This window comes from Ovis canadensis, chromosome 21, assembly GCF_042477335.2.
Source record: "Ovis canadensis isolate MfBH-ARS-UI-01 breed Bighorn chromosome 21, ARS-UI_OviCan_v2, whole genome shotgun sequence".
Classification (NCBI taxonomy): Eukaryota; Metazoa; Chordata; class Mammalia; order Artiodactyla; family Bovidae; genus Ovis; species Ovis canadensis.
In genome coordinates, this window is record NC_091265.1 from 60,347,756 (window position 1) to 60,362,635 (window position 14,880).

Below are 14,880 nucleotides of genomic sequence, written 5' to 3' on the forward strand. Positions count from 1 at the left end.
TATTAACTACATGCAAGGAGGCACACAGGGCCTGACTTAAGTGCTGGACCAGAGAGGGAGAAACTAGGAAACAGTCCAGCCACTCCCCACTTCCTGCCCACGAGGCCACCACCGAGGAGCCATGTGTCATGTCATCCGCACACCCCTCCTTCCTCCAAAGAGCCACTCCAACACCAGCATGAGGCAGCACCCACCAGGGGTTTAATTCTCCCATGTCAGAAGGTCAGTTCAGACAGGGGCCCTGCCTTATCCCCATCCAGGGGGAAAGATCCGCAGAGCCCCCTGGGAATGTCCACGCTCAGAGGAGCCCAGGACCAGTCTCTGAGCAAGAGGAGAAGTGGGTCCCGCGGTCTCAGGCCGCCTCCTCCTCTTCACTCTCCTCCTCGCTCTCATGATACTGTCTGCGGTTGGTGTTAACAAAAAGGTCAGAATCGTCTTCAGAGCTGGACTCTTCTCCTGACGACTGTGGCTCAGCTGGGAGTTCTGGCTGAGTCTGTCTGCACGGGGGAAAAGCAGAGTTAGCCCAGTGCCTTCTGAGAAGACCACAGAGAGGACCATACGGCCAAGCGGCCAGGGCTCGGTGAGCCAGACAGGGAGAGAACTGCAAGAAAGCTGAGCCAAGGAAAACTGGCAAAACACCACCTCCCTAACCCATCTCAGAAATTCATTACAACTGCTGTTTTAATAGTGACGATTCTACTATGACCGACGAACACTCAATGAGCTCACACTGCTTACCAGGTACTAAGCAACTTCACAAGCATCAGTCTCTTTAATCCCTACAGAGCTCCCATTTTATAGGTGATAAAATCCGAGCCCAAGAGCTTAACCTGCTTAAAGTCACCTGGTTGTAACTTGCAAAACCCAGACTTTAACCCAGGAAATCTGACCTTCAAGCTATACTCATCACCACTCATTCAGGCGCTCTCACCAGGGACCTGATACACAAAGACAGGAAAGTTCAATTTTCCCTCAAGGTACCAAGGCCTGAACCCCCGTTTTCTGTCTCCCCAATCCCAAGACTTGTGTCTCACCTGTTCCTATTGTTGTTGTGTTTCTCAGCCACTTGGGAGAAGGCCTCAGGCCTATGCCAAGAGAAGAGCCAAGGTCAGAAAGGACAGAGAAACCCCTCAGCTGTTGCCAGCTGCTCTGGCCTGAAATGCCACGACCTTCCCTCCCCTAAGCCCACAGGTGCGAACGAAATCCCCAGGGAAGTGGGGCAGCCAGTGACCAAGAGGACCACCCTACCAGTGCCCATCCTTCTGCAGAGAGCGCACGTGATCTTTGCAGAGCACAAAGGAGATCTCAGCCTTCACCTTCTCTCCTTCTTCAATAGGGTCAACGATGACAAAGTCCCCTGTAGGGGGAGGAGAGAAAAGCACAGTCGGTCCTACTTGTGGTGGGATGCCGAGGCCACAGGAAACGCTTCGGTCTCCCAAAAGGCTGCCTCTCTCACCTCTCTTGATCCAGATGTTCTTGCGGTACTTGGAGGGCATGCTCACCAGGAAGCGCTGCCCCTGGGCTGTCTCCACCTCATGCAGATTGTTCCCTGGGGTCCTGAGGACCTGGTCCAGGAGAGACCAAGAACCAATCAGCTTCATCAGCCAGTTCCAACACCTGCTGAGCTGTACAGCACCCTGTCTCAACCCCCGGGGGCCTAAGAGGATGGAGGGGTGGTAGGGGCAGAGCAACTGGTCCCTGATGCCACTCACCCTCACAATCTGCTGCTGGTCAGAGGGCACCATGTGCTCCCCCAGCACCTCCTTCACCACATGTTTCCTCTTGGTGGCCTGAGACATGGTGGGTCCTGTCCCACAGGGGCGAGGGATGCGGAGACTCTCAACTCTTCCTCCTGAGTTTTTCAGATGGTAGGCTGAGAACCCAGGACTCTTTTGAAGATGAGGACAGGCCTTTTACCGAGGAGTGATACAATGTCCTGGTGAAAAATATGGGCTCTGAAATCCAATTAACTGGACTCAAATCCTACCTTGGTTATTTCCTGGCTGTTCAATTTCTCTAGACTTCAGAGAACTAACCCAGAGCATTAGCATTAGAACAAAATAATCATAAGCAAAGCAGGAAACAGAGCATAAGACACATAAAAGTAACTTGTGTTTATCCCTTAAGTACTGGTATAACCATAAAAACTAAATACATGTTTTAGAAAAATAAGCCATTCTGGAAACCACTTGGAGAAGAGGCAAGATAAGCCACTTCTTCCTTAACCTGCTTGTACATCTCAGGTGTGACACAACCACACAGATATTCAGTCTCTCAGTATCCTACAGACACAGACCAGCTACCACAAGCCAGGTCAGGAATGAGCTAATTTAAGGGCAAGGTAGACTAAATTGATGCTTTTGAACTGTGGTGTTGGAGAAGACTCTTGAGAGTCTTTTGGGCAGCAAGGAGATCCAACCAATCCATCCTAAAGGAAATCAGTTCTGAATATTCATTAGAAGGGCTGATGCTGAAGCTGAAACTCCAATACTTTGGCCATCTGATGCGAAGAACTGACTCACTGGAAAAGACCCTGATGCTGGGAAAGACCGAAGTCAGGAGGAGAGGGGGACGACAAAGGATGAGATGGTTGGATGGCATCACCGACTCAATGGACATGAGGTTGAGCAAGCTCCGGGAGTTGGTGATGGACAGGGAAGCCTGGCGTTCTGCAGTCCATGGGGTCACAAAGAGTCAGACACGACTGAGCGACTGAACTTAATTGAGACCGATTTGATCTTTGGCATCTGCTGTTTCTGACCCTGGTACTGCAAGACAACGACTGATGCGTACTCAGAAGACTGTTGTTCAGTCGCTAAGTCGTATCCGACTCTTGCGACCCCATGGACTGCAGCACGCCAGGCTTCCCGGTCCTTAACTATTTCCCCGAGTTTGTTCAAAGTCATGATGGTTTCCAAAGGAAACTCCGAAGTGTCATCTCTAGTTGCCGTCCCCTGCCCTCCTCCTTTCCTATCTCGATGGAAAGATGCTCAGAGGGAAAGATCCAAACTTACTCTCTGGCCCTCGGATCCCACGAGAGCTGCCAGAACGACCCGGTTCTCCAGGCAGAACGCTGAGATCGCCTCATCCACGACTCACTTCAGAGCTGAGGCAACGAAAGCAGAGAAAAAGGACTCGCCGGTGGTCACAACGGTGGAGTCGGTTTGGACTCAGGTCTGGGGCTCATCCGGTTCCCGTCCGACTCTAATAAGTCCGACAGGGAGGAGGACAACGCCTGTCGGCCTGAGTCGGACACCGTACTTCCGGCGCTCTCCCGGAAGTCTCCTGGTCACGCCTTTCCCCTTGTCCGTCTCTCTAATCTTTCCCACCACCAGGTCGGCCAAGGTTAAGTGGCTAAGTTCCGCATGCCGTGCAGCAGATAAATAAAGTTTTCTTCTCACAGGTTTCTGTTCCCTGAGGCCGGAAATGCTTCCCAAGAAGCAAGACTACAAAAGGCAGCCCGGCTTCCTCCGAAGCAACCGGAAATGAACTCCTACTAAGGGCGCTCTCGAGGTCTGGGTGGTGTCGCAACTCTATGACCCTAAGCGGCTAGAAGTGCCCAATGTAGGTTTTTTTTTTTTTTTTTAAAGGTTCCCCCCCCCAACTTGAGGCGACCCGGAAGCGGAAGTGGAAGAAAGTTCTAGTGGGCTGAGGTAGCGGCGGGAGCAGCCGGGTGGCGGGAGAAGCCGTTACAGGAACTGGAGCTGCGGGTGAGCGCGAGCCGCGGAACAGGGCTCGGGCTGGAGGCCAGAACGGGCGCGGGGAGGAGGGGGAGGCAGGGAGGAGAGGGCCCGCAAGGGCTGAGACGGGCCAGACGATGCGCCCTCCGAGAGGGCTCGGCGAGGCGCTGGGAGGGGCGGGGCGCGGCGCGTTGGGGGCGGGGTCCACGGCGTAGGGCGCGGCGGGCGTCCAGGTGTGGCGCTGACGCTGCTGTCAGCGCGGGTGTGCGCGCTCGGGCTGCGCCTTCGCTCAATGAGTAGCCTGTGCGGCGGCGGCGGGGTCAGGGCCCGCCGTTTGCTTTTCGGGCCAAGTGGCCATTCCAGACCCGAGTCAGTGCTGCTTTTGCCCAGCCAAGGTCACAGAGGATTGACACTTTCAGGGCGGGCCCTGGGTACTGTGGAAATCTTACCTTTGTCCTGCTTGCGCCGCCTGTTAGGGCAAGATAGTTTCTCCTCGGGGGCGGTACCAAAACCCAGCTCCCGCAGGGACTGGGCGAGACTAAGCTCTTAAACAGTGAGGAAAAGACTGTGCTTGGACCTCAGTTTTCTCATCTGTGAAGTGGGGGGAATCGAGAAAGCCCCCATAACAGCTGCTCTGGCATTCTCTTCCTGTGAGATTGCCAGTGGGTTTTCGGGCGTTCCCTGGTTTTCAGCCCTAATTTCCCTCTTCTTGGGATTCCCAGATTAAGCTTGATCGAGATGACAACCTCCCAAAAGCACCGAGACTTCGTGGCAGAGCCCATGGGGGAGAAGCCAGTGGGAAGCCTGGCCGGGATTGGCGAAGTCCTGGGCAAGAAACTGGAGGAAAGGGGCTTTGATAAGGTGTGGAGTGGCTGCCTGTAGTTGGGAGGGGGGCGAGGCGCGACAACAGCATTTCCCGGCAGCTGGGGAGTGAGGAGGGTGTGTGTATCTGTTGGGGAGTGGACGCTCCTGTGTGATCGGCAGAGTCAGCCGGGCAGAACCCACCCTGCCTCTTGGGCTCATGTGTGGGGAGCCACAGGAAAGTGGCCCTTTTTTCCCCCGTGATGTTTATTTGTTTCTGTTTGCCCTGGGGTCTTAGTTGCAGCTTGCAGGATCTTTCATTGTGACTCACAGGCTCCAGAACCCACGGGCTTAGTTGCCCCACAGCAAGTAGGATTGTAGATTCCGGGCCAGGGATTGAACTCATGTCCCCTGAATTGCAAGACAGATTATTCACCACTGGACCAGCAGGGAAGTCCCAGGAAGTGGTCGTCTTGTTCTTAGTCCTACACAGCACTCGGCAGCCCATCTTTTGCTTTGCCCGTTTTGCAGGCCTATGTGGTCCTCGGCCAGTTTCTGGTCCTAAAGAAAGATGAAGACCTCTTCCGGGAATGGCTGAAGGACACGTGTGGCGCCAATGCCAAGCAGTCCCGGGACTGCTTTGGCTGCCTTCGAGAGTGGTGTGATGCCTTCTTGTGATGCTCTCTGGGGAGCCCCCGATCCCAAGCCCCAGCATTGAGTCTCCAGAGTTTGCAGCCTAGTGAGGACTCCTCCTCCGTCCTCTACAAAAGAAGAGATTGCTGTTGTGCACACCTCCCATGTACTCCAGGGCCTTTGGGGAGTTCTCTCCCCTCACCGTTTCAACTTTTTTGGAATTCTCACCCTTGCATGCATTTTCCTTTTCCTTTCCCTGCCAGTTTCGTGACAATAATTACCAGCTTTTCTGAGTGGATTCCTGGCCCTGTCCCTCACCCCCACCCCCACCTGTGGTCTCTTTTATGCCATTTGGTAGTCTTTTTGGCAGAACAGTCACTGTCCTTGTAAAGTTTTATAAATCAATAAAGCCAGTGGCCTTCATGACTGGGCTTTGTATGTGGGAAGCAGGCAGGCTGGGAGTTGCCTGTTCCCCAGGGACTGACCAGGTTTGCCACACTGCTTATCAGTGCAGATCGAAACTGGCAGCTTCCCTCACACTCCCAAGGGCGGCCATCCTGGCAATACGGGCCTTGGGCAGGTGCCTTGAAGTGTCTCAATCCCTCACCAACGTGGGAGAGTGAGTGGGTTGGTTCCTTCCTGGGATCCAGACATCCGTGTGGTCAACAGCTGGGTTAGTCAGCACCTGGTGGAAAGTCCGAGGGAGTCAGAGCAGGAAAAGGGTGGATGGGATGTGGACTGAGGTCTACCTGCCATTGGTCATGTGTTCTCCTGGTCTCTGGGATGAGTGGGCGGGGCTCATGCAGTCCGCCCTGTTCTCAGGGAGGCAGAAAGTGTGTGGGCAACCCAACTGGGTGGGCAGGCTTGAGTGAGTTACACTTGTATTTGGTATATCTTCATCATCTGTTTATCGGACTTACTATGAACCAGGTTCAGAGCTAAGGTTTGTGTAAACATTTTTTTTTCATTCATAATAAGTGTTAGTTTTGTTTTCCACAGATGAAACTAGAGGGTCAGGCTGACTCCGTGGACTTACTACTGGGAAGTAGCCAGACTGGTCCTCAAAACATCACATGGAAACCCATGGACCTGAGAGCCATGGGTGGTGTTTGCTCACGGCGCTTGGTCTCTCTCAGACTCAATTTCCCCACCTGGAAAATGAAATTGTTGTAAGGATCAGATGCAGTGCTGGTCGTGTTCAGGAGCTACTTATTTATAGAATTTTCCTTGTCCTCAGGGCTTGAAGTCTGGTGAGGGGAGAAATGACATCATAAATAGAAACACTTCGATAGCGTGAGTAGATTTTCATGATTTCAGAATAGGGAAAGATTAAAAAGCTGATAGATTCAACTCCATCATAGAAATTTTGTTCAGGATAATCAGAGTGAGTGAGGAGCCTAACCCAGGGTGAGGAAGGATATTTGCAACCCACATAGATGACACAGGACTCCAGAGCTGCAGTCGAGAGAGAGCAGACAATACAATAGAAAAATGGGTGAAAGACCTGGAGGGCAGCCACAGAGGAATACCTGAGTGGTGAATAAGCATGTCAGAAGGTGTTCGGTCAGATTAAGTCCGGCAGAAACGCAAATAAGATGCCATTATACACTCACAGGATTGGCAAAAAAATTTAAGTCAGACAATACCAAGTTCTGATGAAGAAATGGAGCAACAGGAACAGATATCCAACTAGTGGGAGTGTAAATTGGTGTGAACAATTGGGGAAAGCAGTTGGGTGTTTGCCAGTAAAACTGAAGACCCACCCTGTGAGCCAGCAGTTCCTCGCCAGGGACGGGACAGGACGCAAAGCACACCTGCGTCAGCGCCTGAGCGGATGTTCACAGCGGCTTTGTTCCTTCACAGGGGCTCCCAGCTGGATCCGCATGGGGGCTCTTTGCAGAGGCAGTAAAACTAGAAGGGGAAAAAAATGCTTTTTGCCAAAGAAAATGAAATCACTGAGTTGTGTCCAATTCTTTGTGACCTCAATGGACTGTAGCCTGCCAGACTGCTCCTCCATGGGACTTTACAGGCAAGGATACTGGAGTGGGTTGCCATTTCATTTTCCAGGGGATCTTCCCGACCTAGGGATCGAACCTGGCTCCCGCACTGCAGGCAGACTCTTTACTGTCTGAGCCCCAGGGAAGATTATTGCAAAAGTCATTGGTAAAGAGAAGTGGGGAGTGATTGCCTTTGGGGGAAAGAGACAGGTGTGATGCATGGGAGCATAGGGGGCTGCGAGTGGCAGTTTCCACTTCTTGACCTGTATGGTGGTGATCCAAGACACTCTGTACTTTTCTGTCTGTTAGATACATCTCAGAACAGTAGAAGATAAAAGGGAGAACAAAAATAAAGACCCAAGGATAGAGCAGTTAGGTAATTAGCCAGAGATTATGATGGTTATTAGTAGGGATGAAGGTTCAGTGTAAGCCTGGGTCTTGGAAGTGTGAGAGGCCCCTGGAAGATCACCAGGTGGCCAGAGCTGGGCCCAGCTCGTGTTACAGGCTGCTTCCTTGGAGGGTGCCAGTCTGAAGCCCAGAAAGGTAGTCATGGGGACTGTCCCTGGAGTTTCAGGCCATACTATGTTTCTAATGTTACTCTGATTGGGTCCAGGGTCTTCGGCTGTCCTGACCTCTGAACAACTGTATTCACCTGCAAAATGATGGTACTTACTAACTCGGGTGTTTGTGAGAATAGACCAGCTGGTGAAAAGTCTTTGGAAATTGTTAGGTTGGTGTGCAAAAGATTTGTTGGTGTCAGCACAAAGGAATGGCAGGGTAGGGACAAGTGAGCTGGGGACACTGGCCCTTGGCTAGCTTCCCGGGGAGCTGGTGCAGATTTAAGTGCAGCTGCAGCTGAGTTCCCAGTGGCAGGAGCGCAGGCCTAGAGGAACCCAAGGAGGTGCCTGGCCGCTTGGGCTGCCTCCCCACCTCTCCCAGCGTGTGCTGCAGCCTGGGCCTCTTACTCCCCCACGGCCAGGCTCTCTTGGCCTGGCTCCTGCCTGGCCTTGGCCTCCTCATCAAGCCAAGCTCTCCCCAGCTCTTGCACAAATGGGTCTGTTGCAGAGAAGAACCAGTTTTCACTCCACATTGGAACTGTTTTTTAGACTCTTCCTGCTGTTCTTATGTGTTGTGTTAGTCACTGAGTCATGTCTGACTCTTTGCGACCCCCTGAACTTTAGCCCACCAGGCTCTTCTGCCCAGGGAATTCTCCAGGCAAGAATACTGGAATGGATAGCCATTCCCTTCTCTGGGGGATCTTCCTGATCCAGGAATTGAACGCCAGGCTTCTGCATTGTAGGTGAATTCTTTACTGTCAGAGCCACCTGGGAAGCCAGGACATAATGGTCTGCCTCAAAGGACCCTGGCCCTCTGCCTGACTGTGAAACTAAAGTGCCTTTGTTCAGCTCATAGAGAATCTGACTCTGTCCCTCTGTGAATGACTACAAAAAGGGGATTAACACGTCCCTTCCGAATGCTGGCCCTCCTGGAGATGTTTTGCAAGACTGAAAGCCCTTTTTACTTTACCTCCTCTCTCTGCTGGGCCTTTTGACTTTTTAGTTCCTCATTGCTTCTCCCTCAGGTTCTATAAACGAGCCTGGCATCCAGACCCCAACAGCATGGTCATTTTGAGACATTAGTCTGCCATCTTCTCCGTCAGCCAGCTCTCCAAATACAGTTGTATCCCTTGCCTCAGCACCTTGTCTCTGGGATTCACTGCCCTGTCATGTGGCGAGCAGAGGGAGCTTGGACTCCATAAGTGGTCTGTCCCTTTAAGGCAGACACCTGAGCCCACAACAAACTTGTGACTATTCCTTGGCATCCCAAGATTGTTTTTCACAGCTGTGCTGAGGGTGTGGGGCAGCATCTGGACTGGGCAGTGACTACATGCTGGTCCTGGTCTCCCTGGGAGAAATCCCTGCCTTTCCTGACCTCGGGATTCTGTGGGTCTGGGAATTGGGGTTGAGATCAGGGAATCTTGGATGCTTACTCATAATATTCATCACAATAATAGCTGCCACTTATTAAGCCCCAACACTTTGTTGCTTACTGAAAACCACCACCCCTCCCAAGCCCCAGGTAAGATCCTCAGCAGCCCTGAAGCACTAAAGATTGGTGTCCCCAGAGCAAAAAACACCCTCCCCACCACAACAAGTGATTAAAAGTACAAACTGCCTTGCACTTGGCTTCCCCAGTAGCTCAGCGGTAAAGAATCTGCCTACAATAAAGGAGACGCAGGAGATGCTGGTTTGATCCCTGGCTTGGGAAGATCCTCTGGAGAGGGGCATAGCAACCCATTCCAGAATTCTTGCCTGGAGAATCCCATGGACAGAGGAGCCTGGTGGGCTACAGTCCATAGGATCTCAAAAAGTCTGAAGCCACTAAGCACGCACCCTAAATTCTTAAAACATTAATTGTAGAAAATTCTAAAACATGTCAAACTTTTCCTGTGTTGACTACTTCAGTGCTGCTTTTTATATTGTGTCAGATTATTCCCCCCAGAAATCATAGCCCTGGGACTTTCCTACTGGTCTAGTGGTTTTTCTGGGTGCCTAATGTCCTCTGCTAGCATCTGTGGAATTTGCTCGATGCTCAAGTGTTCTTTCGATGAATTTGTGGGGGAGAAAGTGGTCTCCCTGTCCTATTCCTCCGCCATCTCGGTCCAGTGGTTAAGACGCCCTTCCAAAGGGAGATGTGCATTCTATCCCTGGTCTGGTAAATAAGATCCCACATGCAGGGTGTGGCCAAAAAGTTAAAAATCACAGCCTTGTTTTGCTGGTACTTCCAACATATGCCCAGTTTACCTATGAGTGACCCAGTTTCAGGCCCTTATAATTAGCAAGACCTTAGAAGACAAGAGTTGTCACCTTTCTTCAGGTGAGGACTGAGGCTCCCAGAGGTCAAAGGGCTTGCTGGAAGGCCCCCAGGCAGTAAATGGCAGAGCTGGGACCACCCACACTCCTGGCCAGCTATCTTTTGGGCTCCCTCTGGACTGAGAACACAGATTTGAGTTAGACTGTGTCTCGTGTGTGTGTGTGTGTGTGTGTGTGTGTGCGCGCGCGCGCGCGTGCGCTCAGTCGTGTCCAGCTCTATGTGACCCCACGGACTGTAGCCCGCCAGCCTCCTCTGTCCATGGGATTTTCCTGGCAAGAATACTGGAGCGGGTTGCCATTTCATATTCCAGGGGATCTTCCCGACCCAGGGATTGAACTTTCATCTCTTACGTCTCCTGCGTTGGCAGGCGGATCCTATACGACCAGCGCCTGCCTGGGCTCAAAAGCCAGTGTCACCATTTACTAGTTACCAGCCTGTGTTCTTGGGCAAAATCAGTTGTTTACTCTGTGTCCTGTTTACTCCTCTGTAAAATGGAACCCTTGCTCACTGATCCCTACCTCATGCTGGTCATGAGGGTTAAACAGTGCCCGGCTCAGGGCAGTAAGGACTCCTGCTTACCTGCTGTTTATATAGCACCTGGCCTCCCCTAAGCACTTATTGAACCCTCGAAGCAACCCATTTCACAGAGGAGGAAACTGAGGCAATGAGGGTTAAGTAACTTCTCCAAGACTACCATTGGAGATAGTTAAGAGCTTGCTAGTAGCTGTTGTGGGTTTCTCATATGGGATGGGTCTCTGTGAACTGCCCCTGTGGTGGCACTTGTGGCTAGGAGCTGTCGCAGTCCTTGCCCTCCCCAACCAGGTGTGCCTGGAGGGCAAGCAGCGTGGTGGTGATGCCCAGGTGTGCTCGGGCCTGCCCGCTGTCCTCCTCGGCACCCCGCAGGCGGCCTCACGTGTGGACCAACCAGGCTGGGTGGATCCCTCCCCGCCTGCGGGGGCGCGCGGCGAGCGGCGGGCGGGGCCAGGCGGGCCGAGGAGCCCATAAAAGCGGCGCCGGCCGCGGTCAGATACCGACACCGATGGCCATGGCGCGTCCTAGCCTCCTACTGCCGATGGCCCTGGCCTTGTTCGCACTCTGCCTCCTGGTGCTGCCCCGCGACGCCCGGGCCCGGCCGGGGGACCGCAAGGTCGGAGAACTGCAGGAGCTGTCGCCCAGCGACCCGCAGGTGCAGAAGGCGGCGCAGGCGGCCGTGGCCAACTACAACATGGGCAGCAACAGCGACTACTACTACCGTGACATCACCATCCTCCGGGCGCAAAGCCAGGTGCGGGCGGCTGGGCGGGGCCGGGGAAGGGGCGGCGCCAACAGCGCGGGGAGGCGACAGCGGCCCCAGCCGGGCCCCAGATGGAGGGGCGACTAAGAGTAATCAGGGTGGCATCTTAACACAACAGTTTTCAAAATCCAGTTAACGTCAAAAGTCCATGCGGAGCAGAATCTCTGAATTTCAAGTAAGGTTCAACCCTGAATCGGCCTTGTCCTGAAAGGCGGATTGGGGTGTGGTGGGGTGAGGGAGAAGGGGCAGCTGTGTGGACTTGAGTCTCAGGCTACTGTCTGGCCCAGGCTCTGCCCACCTCACCAGGGACCCCCACCAGAACTCCCTGCTGCCCTCTCCCTGCCTTTCGGTCCCAGGTCTGAATCCAAAGGCCGTGTGCTGGTTAGGCCCAGGGGAAGGTGATGGGTAATGAGAGGACACGGAGGGAGGTGAGAGGTCCAGGTCAAGGGTCGTCTCCAGGCACCCCTGACCTGTGCCCACCTCTGCCCCAGCTGGTTGCGGGCATCAAGTACTACCTGACCGTGGACATGGAGAGCACGGCCTGCCGGAAGAGTGCCGTGGCTGGAGACCACGTAGACCTCACCACCTGCCCCCTGGCCGCAGAAGCACAGCAGGAGGTAACAGCTGTGTCCCCAGTTAGGCATCAGCCCAGCAGCCAGGCCCTCAGGTTGCCCAGCCTGAACTGGTCTGGCTGGCTGGGCTGATGTCTGGCTGACTCAGCCCTGAGGCTAGGGTGAGGGTGCAGAGAGGAGCAGACTGGGGCTTCCCCTGGACTTGGCGGGGTGGGAGGCTGGGGTTGGCTGGGAAGGTCTGGGGTCTGGTGGTCCTGACCATCTAATTCGCTGTTCCTTCTTGCATCCCAGAGTGTCACAGGCACAGGGCTGTTGGGAGGTGGTGGCCTGGGGCCTGGGCTCACCCCACCTTTTTCATCCTTCTCTCTGCAGAAGCTGCGCTGTGACTTTGAGATCCTTGTGGTTCCCTGGAAGAACTCCTCCCAGCTTCTAAAGCATGACTGTGTGTCCCTGTAGAGACCCCTGTGGGCTTAGGGGAGAGAGGGAGCCAATGAGGCTGGGGAGGACTGGGCGCATGGGTGGAGGGCATGTCAGTTCCTTGGACCATATCTATGGCAATAAATTGCTAGCACTGCTTCTGGCATTGGTCTCTTCTGAGTCCCTCTCTCATGCCCCACTCCCACTCCCAGCAACCCCGCTCCAGCCAACAGGGTGCCCACACCACCCCACGCTCGGCCTCTGCCATCTCAGCCCAGAAGATGCTAAGGGTGCAAAGTTCAGCTCCCAAATTTGGAGTCCCCCAAATATCCCAGCATCACAGACAGAGGAACAAACCTCCAGAGACTCCCAGAGTTTGCCAAGTTATGGGTGGGGAGACAAAGTCGCAGGAGAGAGATGATGCCCCAGGACAGGAAGGAGACAGCAGCCAGGGGAGGCTGAGGGGCGCCTGAGCCCTGTTCCCTCTCAGCCGCCGGGACCGCTCAGAGCGGCGCTTGGGGGTTTAGCCCGCGCCGCCCCAGAGCACTGAGCTCTCATCCCCTGAGATTCTTAGACCAGCATGTGGCCCAGAGATGGCAGAGCCCCTGCTGGCCAAGACACACACACTGTGGGCCCCATGCCAGGAGGACTCCCCCACCCTCTGTCCTGAGCAAGACCCCTGGAAGGGGCTGGCAGGGAGCCCCCAGGGGAGTGAGGTCAAATCCGCTGTCCATAGAAGGGGTGAGGGGACAGATGCGGTTTAATGTCCTTTAAAGAAATAGAGTTGGAACATGTTTTGCACACCTGAGTCTGTGGCTGGAATTAACACTCACTACACAAGAGGCACACACGCATCCAGAACTTCTCAAGACTCCAGACACACAGACACACACACACACGCATCAGACCTAGCAACCCAGAAGCACAGACACACCCACCCACCACGGATCCTCAGATCGCTCCCAGACCCACAGACACACACACACACACACACACGCACACACACACACACACATGAGACCAAGCAACCCAGAAGCACAAACACAAACATGGGAACAACAGCCTCACACTGAGGACAACCTGGAATGTATACACAGCCCCCCAAACGCAGACCCACAGGCCCCGGCTGGAGCTGTCTCTCAGATGCCCGGATGCACACCTGTGCGTGTCTAGGACAGGATGGGCGGGAACCAGATCCTGAGGGAGCTCAGAGGGTGGGCCCCACCAGGCCCCAGGCGGGCGGGCAGGGTGGCCATGGGGAGCACCTGGCAGCCCCTGCCTGCAGCCCGGCCAGGCCTCACGCCCGCTCCTGCCTGGCTGGCTTCCTGCCCGATGCTGGGACTTAACAAGGAACAGCCCCAGCTCCCAGGTCGTGCTCCTCGAGCCCTCGGAGGCTGAATGGGGTGGCAGTGGGCCTGAGGAGCTGAGTCTGACGGGACCGAGGGTTGTAGGGCAAACTCAAGCCTGTTAGATATGGCAGCTGCGGTCATTCTGCTGCTGGCTGGCTCCCAGGTGCCAGCAAGCAGGAACCTCCTGCATGGCTGGCATGGACTCAGGGGCAGGAAATGCTGAATGAATGTGTGAGGTCGTGCGGTGAGGTGAGGCCAGTGGTCTCTCTACCCCTGGAATCTGTGCCCAAGTCCCTGGTGGGCGTTTCCTCCGCACAGTCCGTCTGTCCTCTCGGCTGGGCTGGGGCCTGGGAGGAGACGCGCTGCTTCTCTCTGGGGCCCAGAGACATGGCCACTGTCTGGTCCAGACTGGACGTAGACGGGGTGGAGAGGGAAATGGCCACCGCTCAGCCCCTGCTCTGGGCTTCTGTCCCTGATTCCCTCCAGCTTCACTCTGCTAGAGGTAAGGTGGGTGTGGTGGGTGGTGGGAGAACTCCCTCTGGCTGGACATGAGTGGGACTTAGCGCTTGGTGCCCACTGCCAACCTGAGCATCCTACAGGGGCGCTCATTCCTCGCTTTCCTCTACCAGAGGCTTGTCCCTGCCACACACACCCTGCCCCATCCCCACCCCAAGGCCGGGAGGACTTGAACAGCCTCCCTCCTCTCCCCTCCCCGAGGCTCTTTAGCCTGACCCCAGGCAGGGCAGGGTGTGGTGATGACCTCTGCCTTCTGGGCTCAGGCTATCCCCAGCGAGTTGGCACCCTGATACTGGATGCTGAGGGTGCCGGTAGGCCCGAGTTCCTGGGCTCTGAGCCCTCATTCCAGGAGCCTCCGGGTCCCTTGGGCTCTTGACAACCATGCGCTGTTCTAACCTGTTCTCCCATCTCCTGGGCCAGACCGGGCTCCCTCCCAGAAGCAGGGTGACTGCCCACTCTCCGTCCATCACTGAGCCTGGTCCACTTTCCACATCACCCCCCCAACCTGCCCCCGGCTGCTGTTAAGGCCCTGCCAGGCCCAGCCAGGATGCCAGGCCCAGCCAGGATGCCAGGCCCCAGTGGGGCAGGAAGGGATCCAAGGACAAGCCTGTCACCCAGAACACTCCCGTGTATACATGCTCCAGGCTACACGTGCATGCGTGCACACAGGTTCCCTTGTGCTTCGGCCGAGCCGGTGAGGACACAGAGCCACCTGGGATTTTAAAACTCTGTTGGCCGCCTCCCCCC

The 14,880-nt window shown here is 54.9% G+C and overlaps 3 protein-coding genes across 3 annotated transcripts; 2 read left to right on the forward strand and 1 right to left on the reverse strand.

Moving 5' to 3' along the window:
- Positions 1–179: 179 nt before the first annotated feature.
- On the reverse strand, positions 180–4,068 carry EIF1AD (eukaryotic translation initiation factor 1A domain containing). The gene is made up of 6 exons (XM_069566307.1): positions 3,015–4,068; positions 1,713–1,936; positions 1,457–1,565; positions 1,249–1,357; positions 1,035–1,085; positions 180–497 (listed from the first exon to the last, which is right to left on the reverse strand). Exons 2-6 carry the CDS (start codon positions 1,797–1,799, stop codon positions 353–355), a joined length of 501 nt encoding a protein of 166 aa, XP_069422408.1. The 5' UTR covers positions 1,800–1,936; positions 3,015–4,068; the 3' UTR covers positions 180–352.
- BANF1 (barrier to autointegration nuclear assembly factor 1) lies at positions 3,266–5,537 on the forward strand. Its single transcript, XM_069566310.1, has 3 exons — positions 3,266–3,710; positions 4,403–4,541; positions 5,013–5,537. Exons 2-3 carry the CDS (start codon positions 4,419–4,421, stop codon positions 5,157–5,159), a joined length of 270 nt encoding a protein of 89 aa, XP_069422411.1. The 5' UTR covers positions 3,266–3,710; positions 4,403–4,418; the 3' UTR covers positions 5,160–5,537.
- A 3,282-nt stretch (positions 5,538–8,819) lies between these two features.
- On the forward strand, positions 8,820–12,434 carry CST6 (cystatin E/M). The gene is made up of 3 exons (XM_069566308.1): positions 8,820–11,270; positions 11,771–11,896; positions 12,224–12,434. The coding sequence occupies exons 1-3, from the start codon at positions 10,839–10,841 to the stop codon at positions 12,305–12,307; spliced, it is 642 nt and encodes a 213-aa protein (XP_069422409.1). The 5' UTR covers positions 8,820–10,838; the 3' UTR covers positions 12,308–12,434.
- Positions 12,435–14,880: the final 2,446 nt, after the last annotated feature.

What these genes read in the sequence shown, in the direction of transcription:
- CST6 (XM_069566308.1), top strand. Translation starts at nt 10,839, where the DNA reads ATGCCCAGGTGTGCTCGGGCCTGCCCGCTGTCCTCCTCGGCACCCCGC. An exon ending in TCCTCCGGGCGCAAAGCCAG is followed by an intron (nt 11,271 to 11,770) that starts GTGCGGGCGGCT and finishes CCTCTGCCCCAG; the next exon opens with CTGGTTGCGGGCATCAAGTA. An exon ending in CCGCAGAAGCACAGCAGGAG is followed by an intron (nt 11,897 to 12,223) that starts GTAACAGCTGTG and finishes TTCTCTCTGCAG; the next exon opens with AAGCTGCGCTGTGACTTTGA.
- EIF1AD (XM_069566307.1), bottom strand. Translation starts at nt 1,799, where the DNA reads ATGTCTCAGGCCACCAAGAGGAAACATGTGGTGAAGGAGGTGCTGGGG. An exon ending in CTGCAGAAGGATGGGCACTG is followed by an intron (nt 1,086 to 1,248) that starts GTAGGGTGGTCC and finishes CTCTTGGCATAG; the next exon opens with GCCTGAGGCCTTCTCCCAAG. An exon ending in CACAACAACAATAGGAACAG is followed by an intron (nt 498 to 1,034) that starts GTGAGACACAAG and finishes TCCCCCGTGCAG; the next exon opens with ACAGACTCAGCCAGAACTCC.
- BANF1 (XM_069566310.1), top strand. Translation starts at nt 4,419, where the DNA reads ATGACAACCTCCCAAAAGCACCGAGACTTCGTGGCAGAGCCCATGGGG. An exon ending in AGGAAAGGGGCTTTGATAAG is followed by an intron (nt 4,542 to 5,012) that starts GTGTGGAGTGGC and finishes CCCGTTTTGCAG; the next exon opens with GCCTATGTGGTCCTCGGCCA.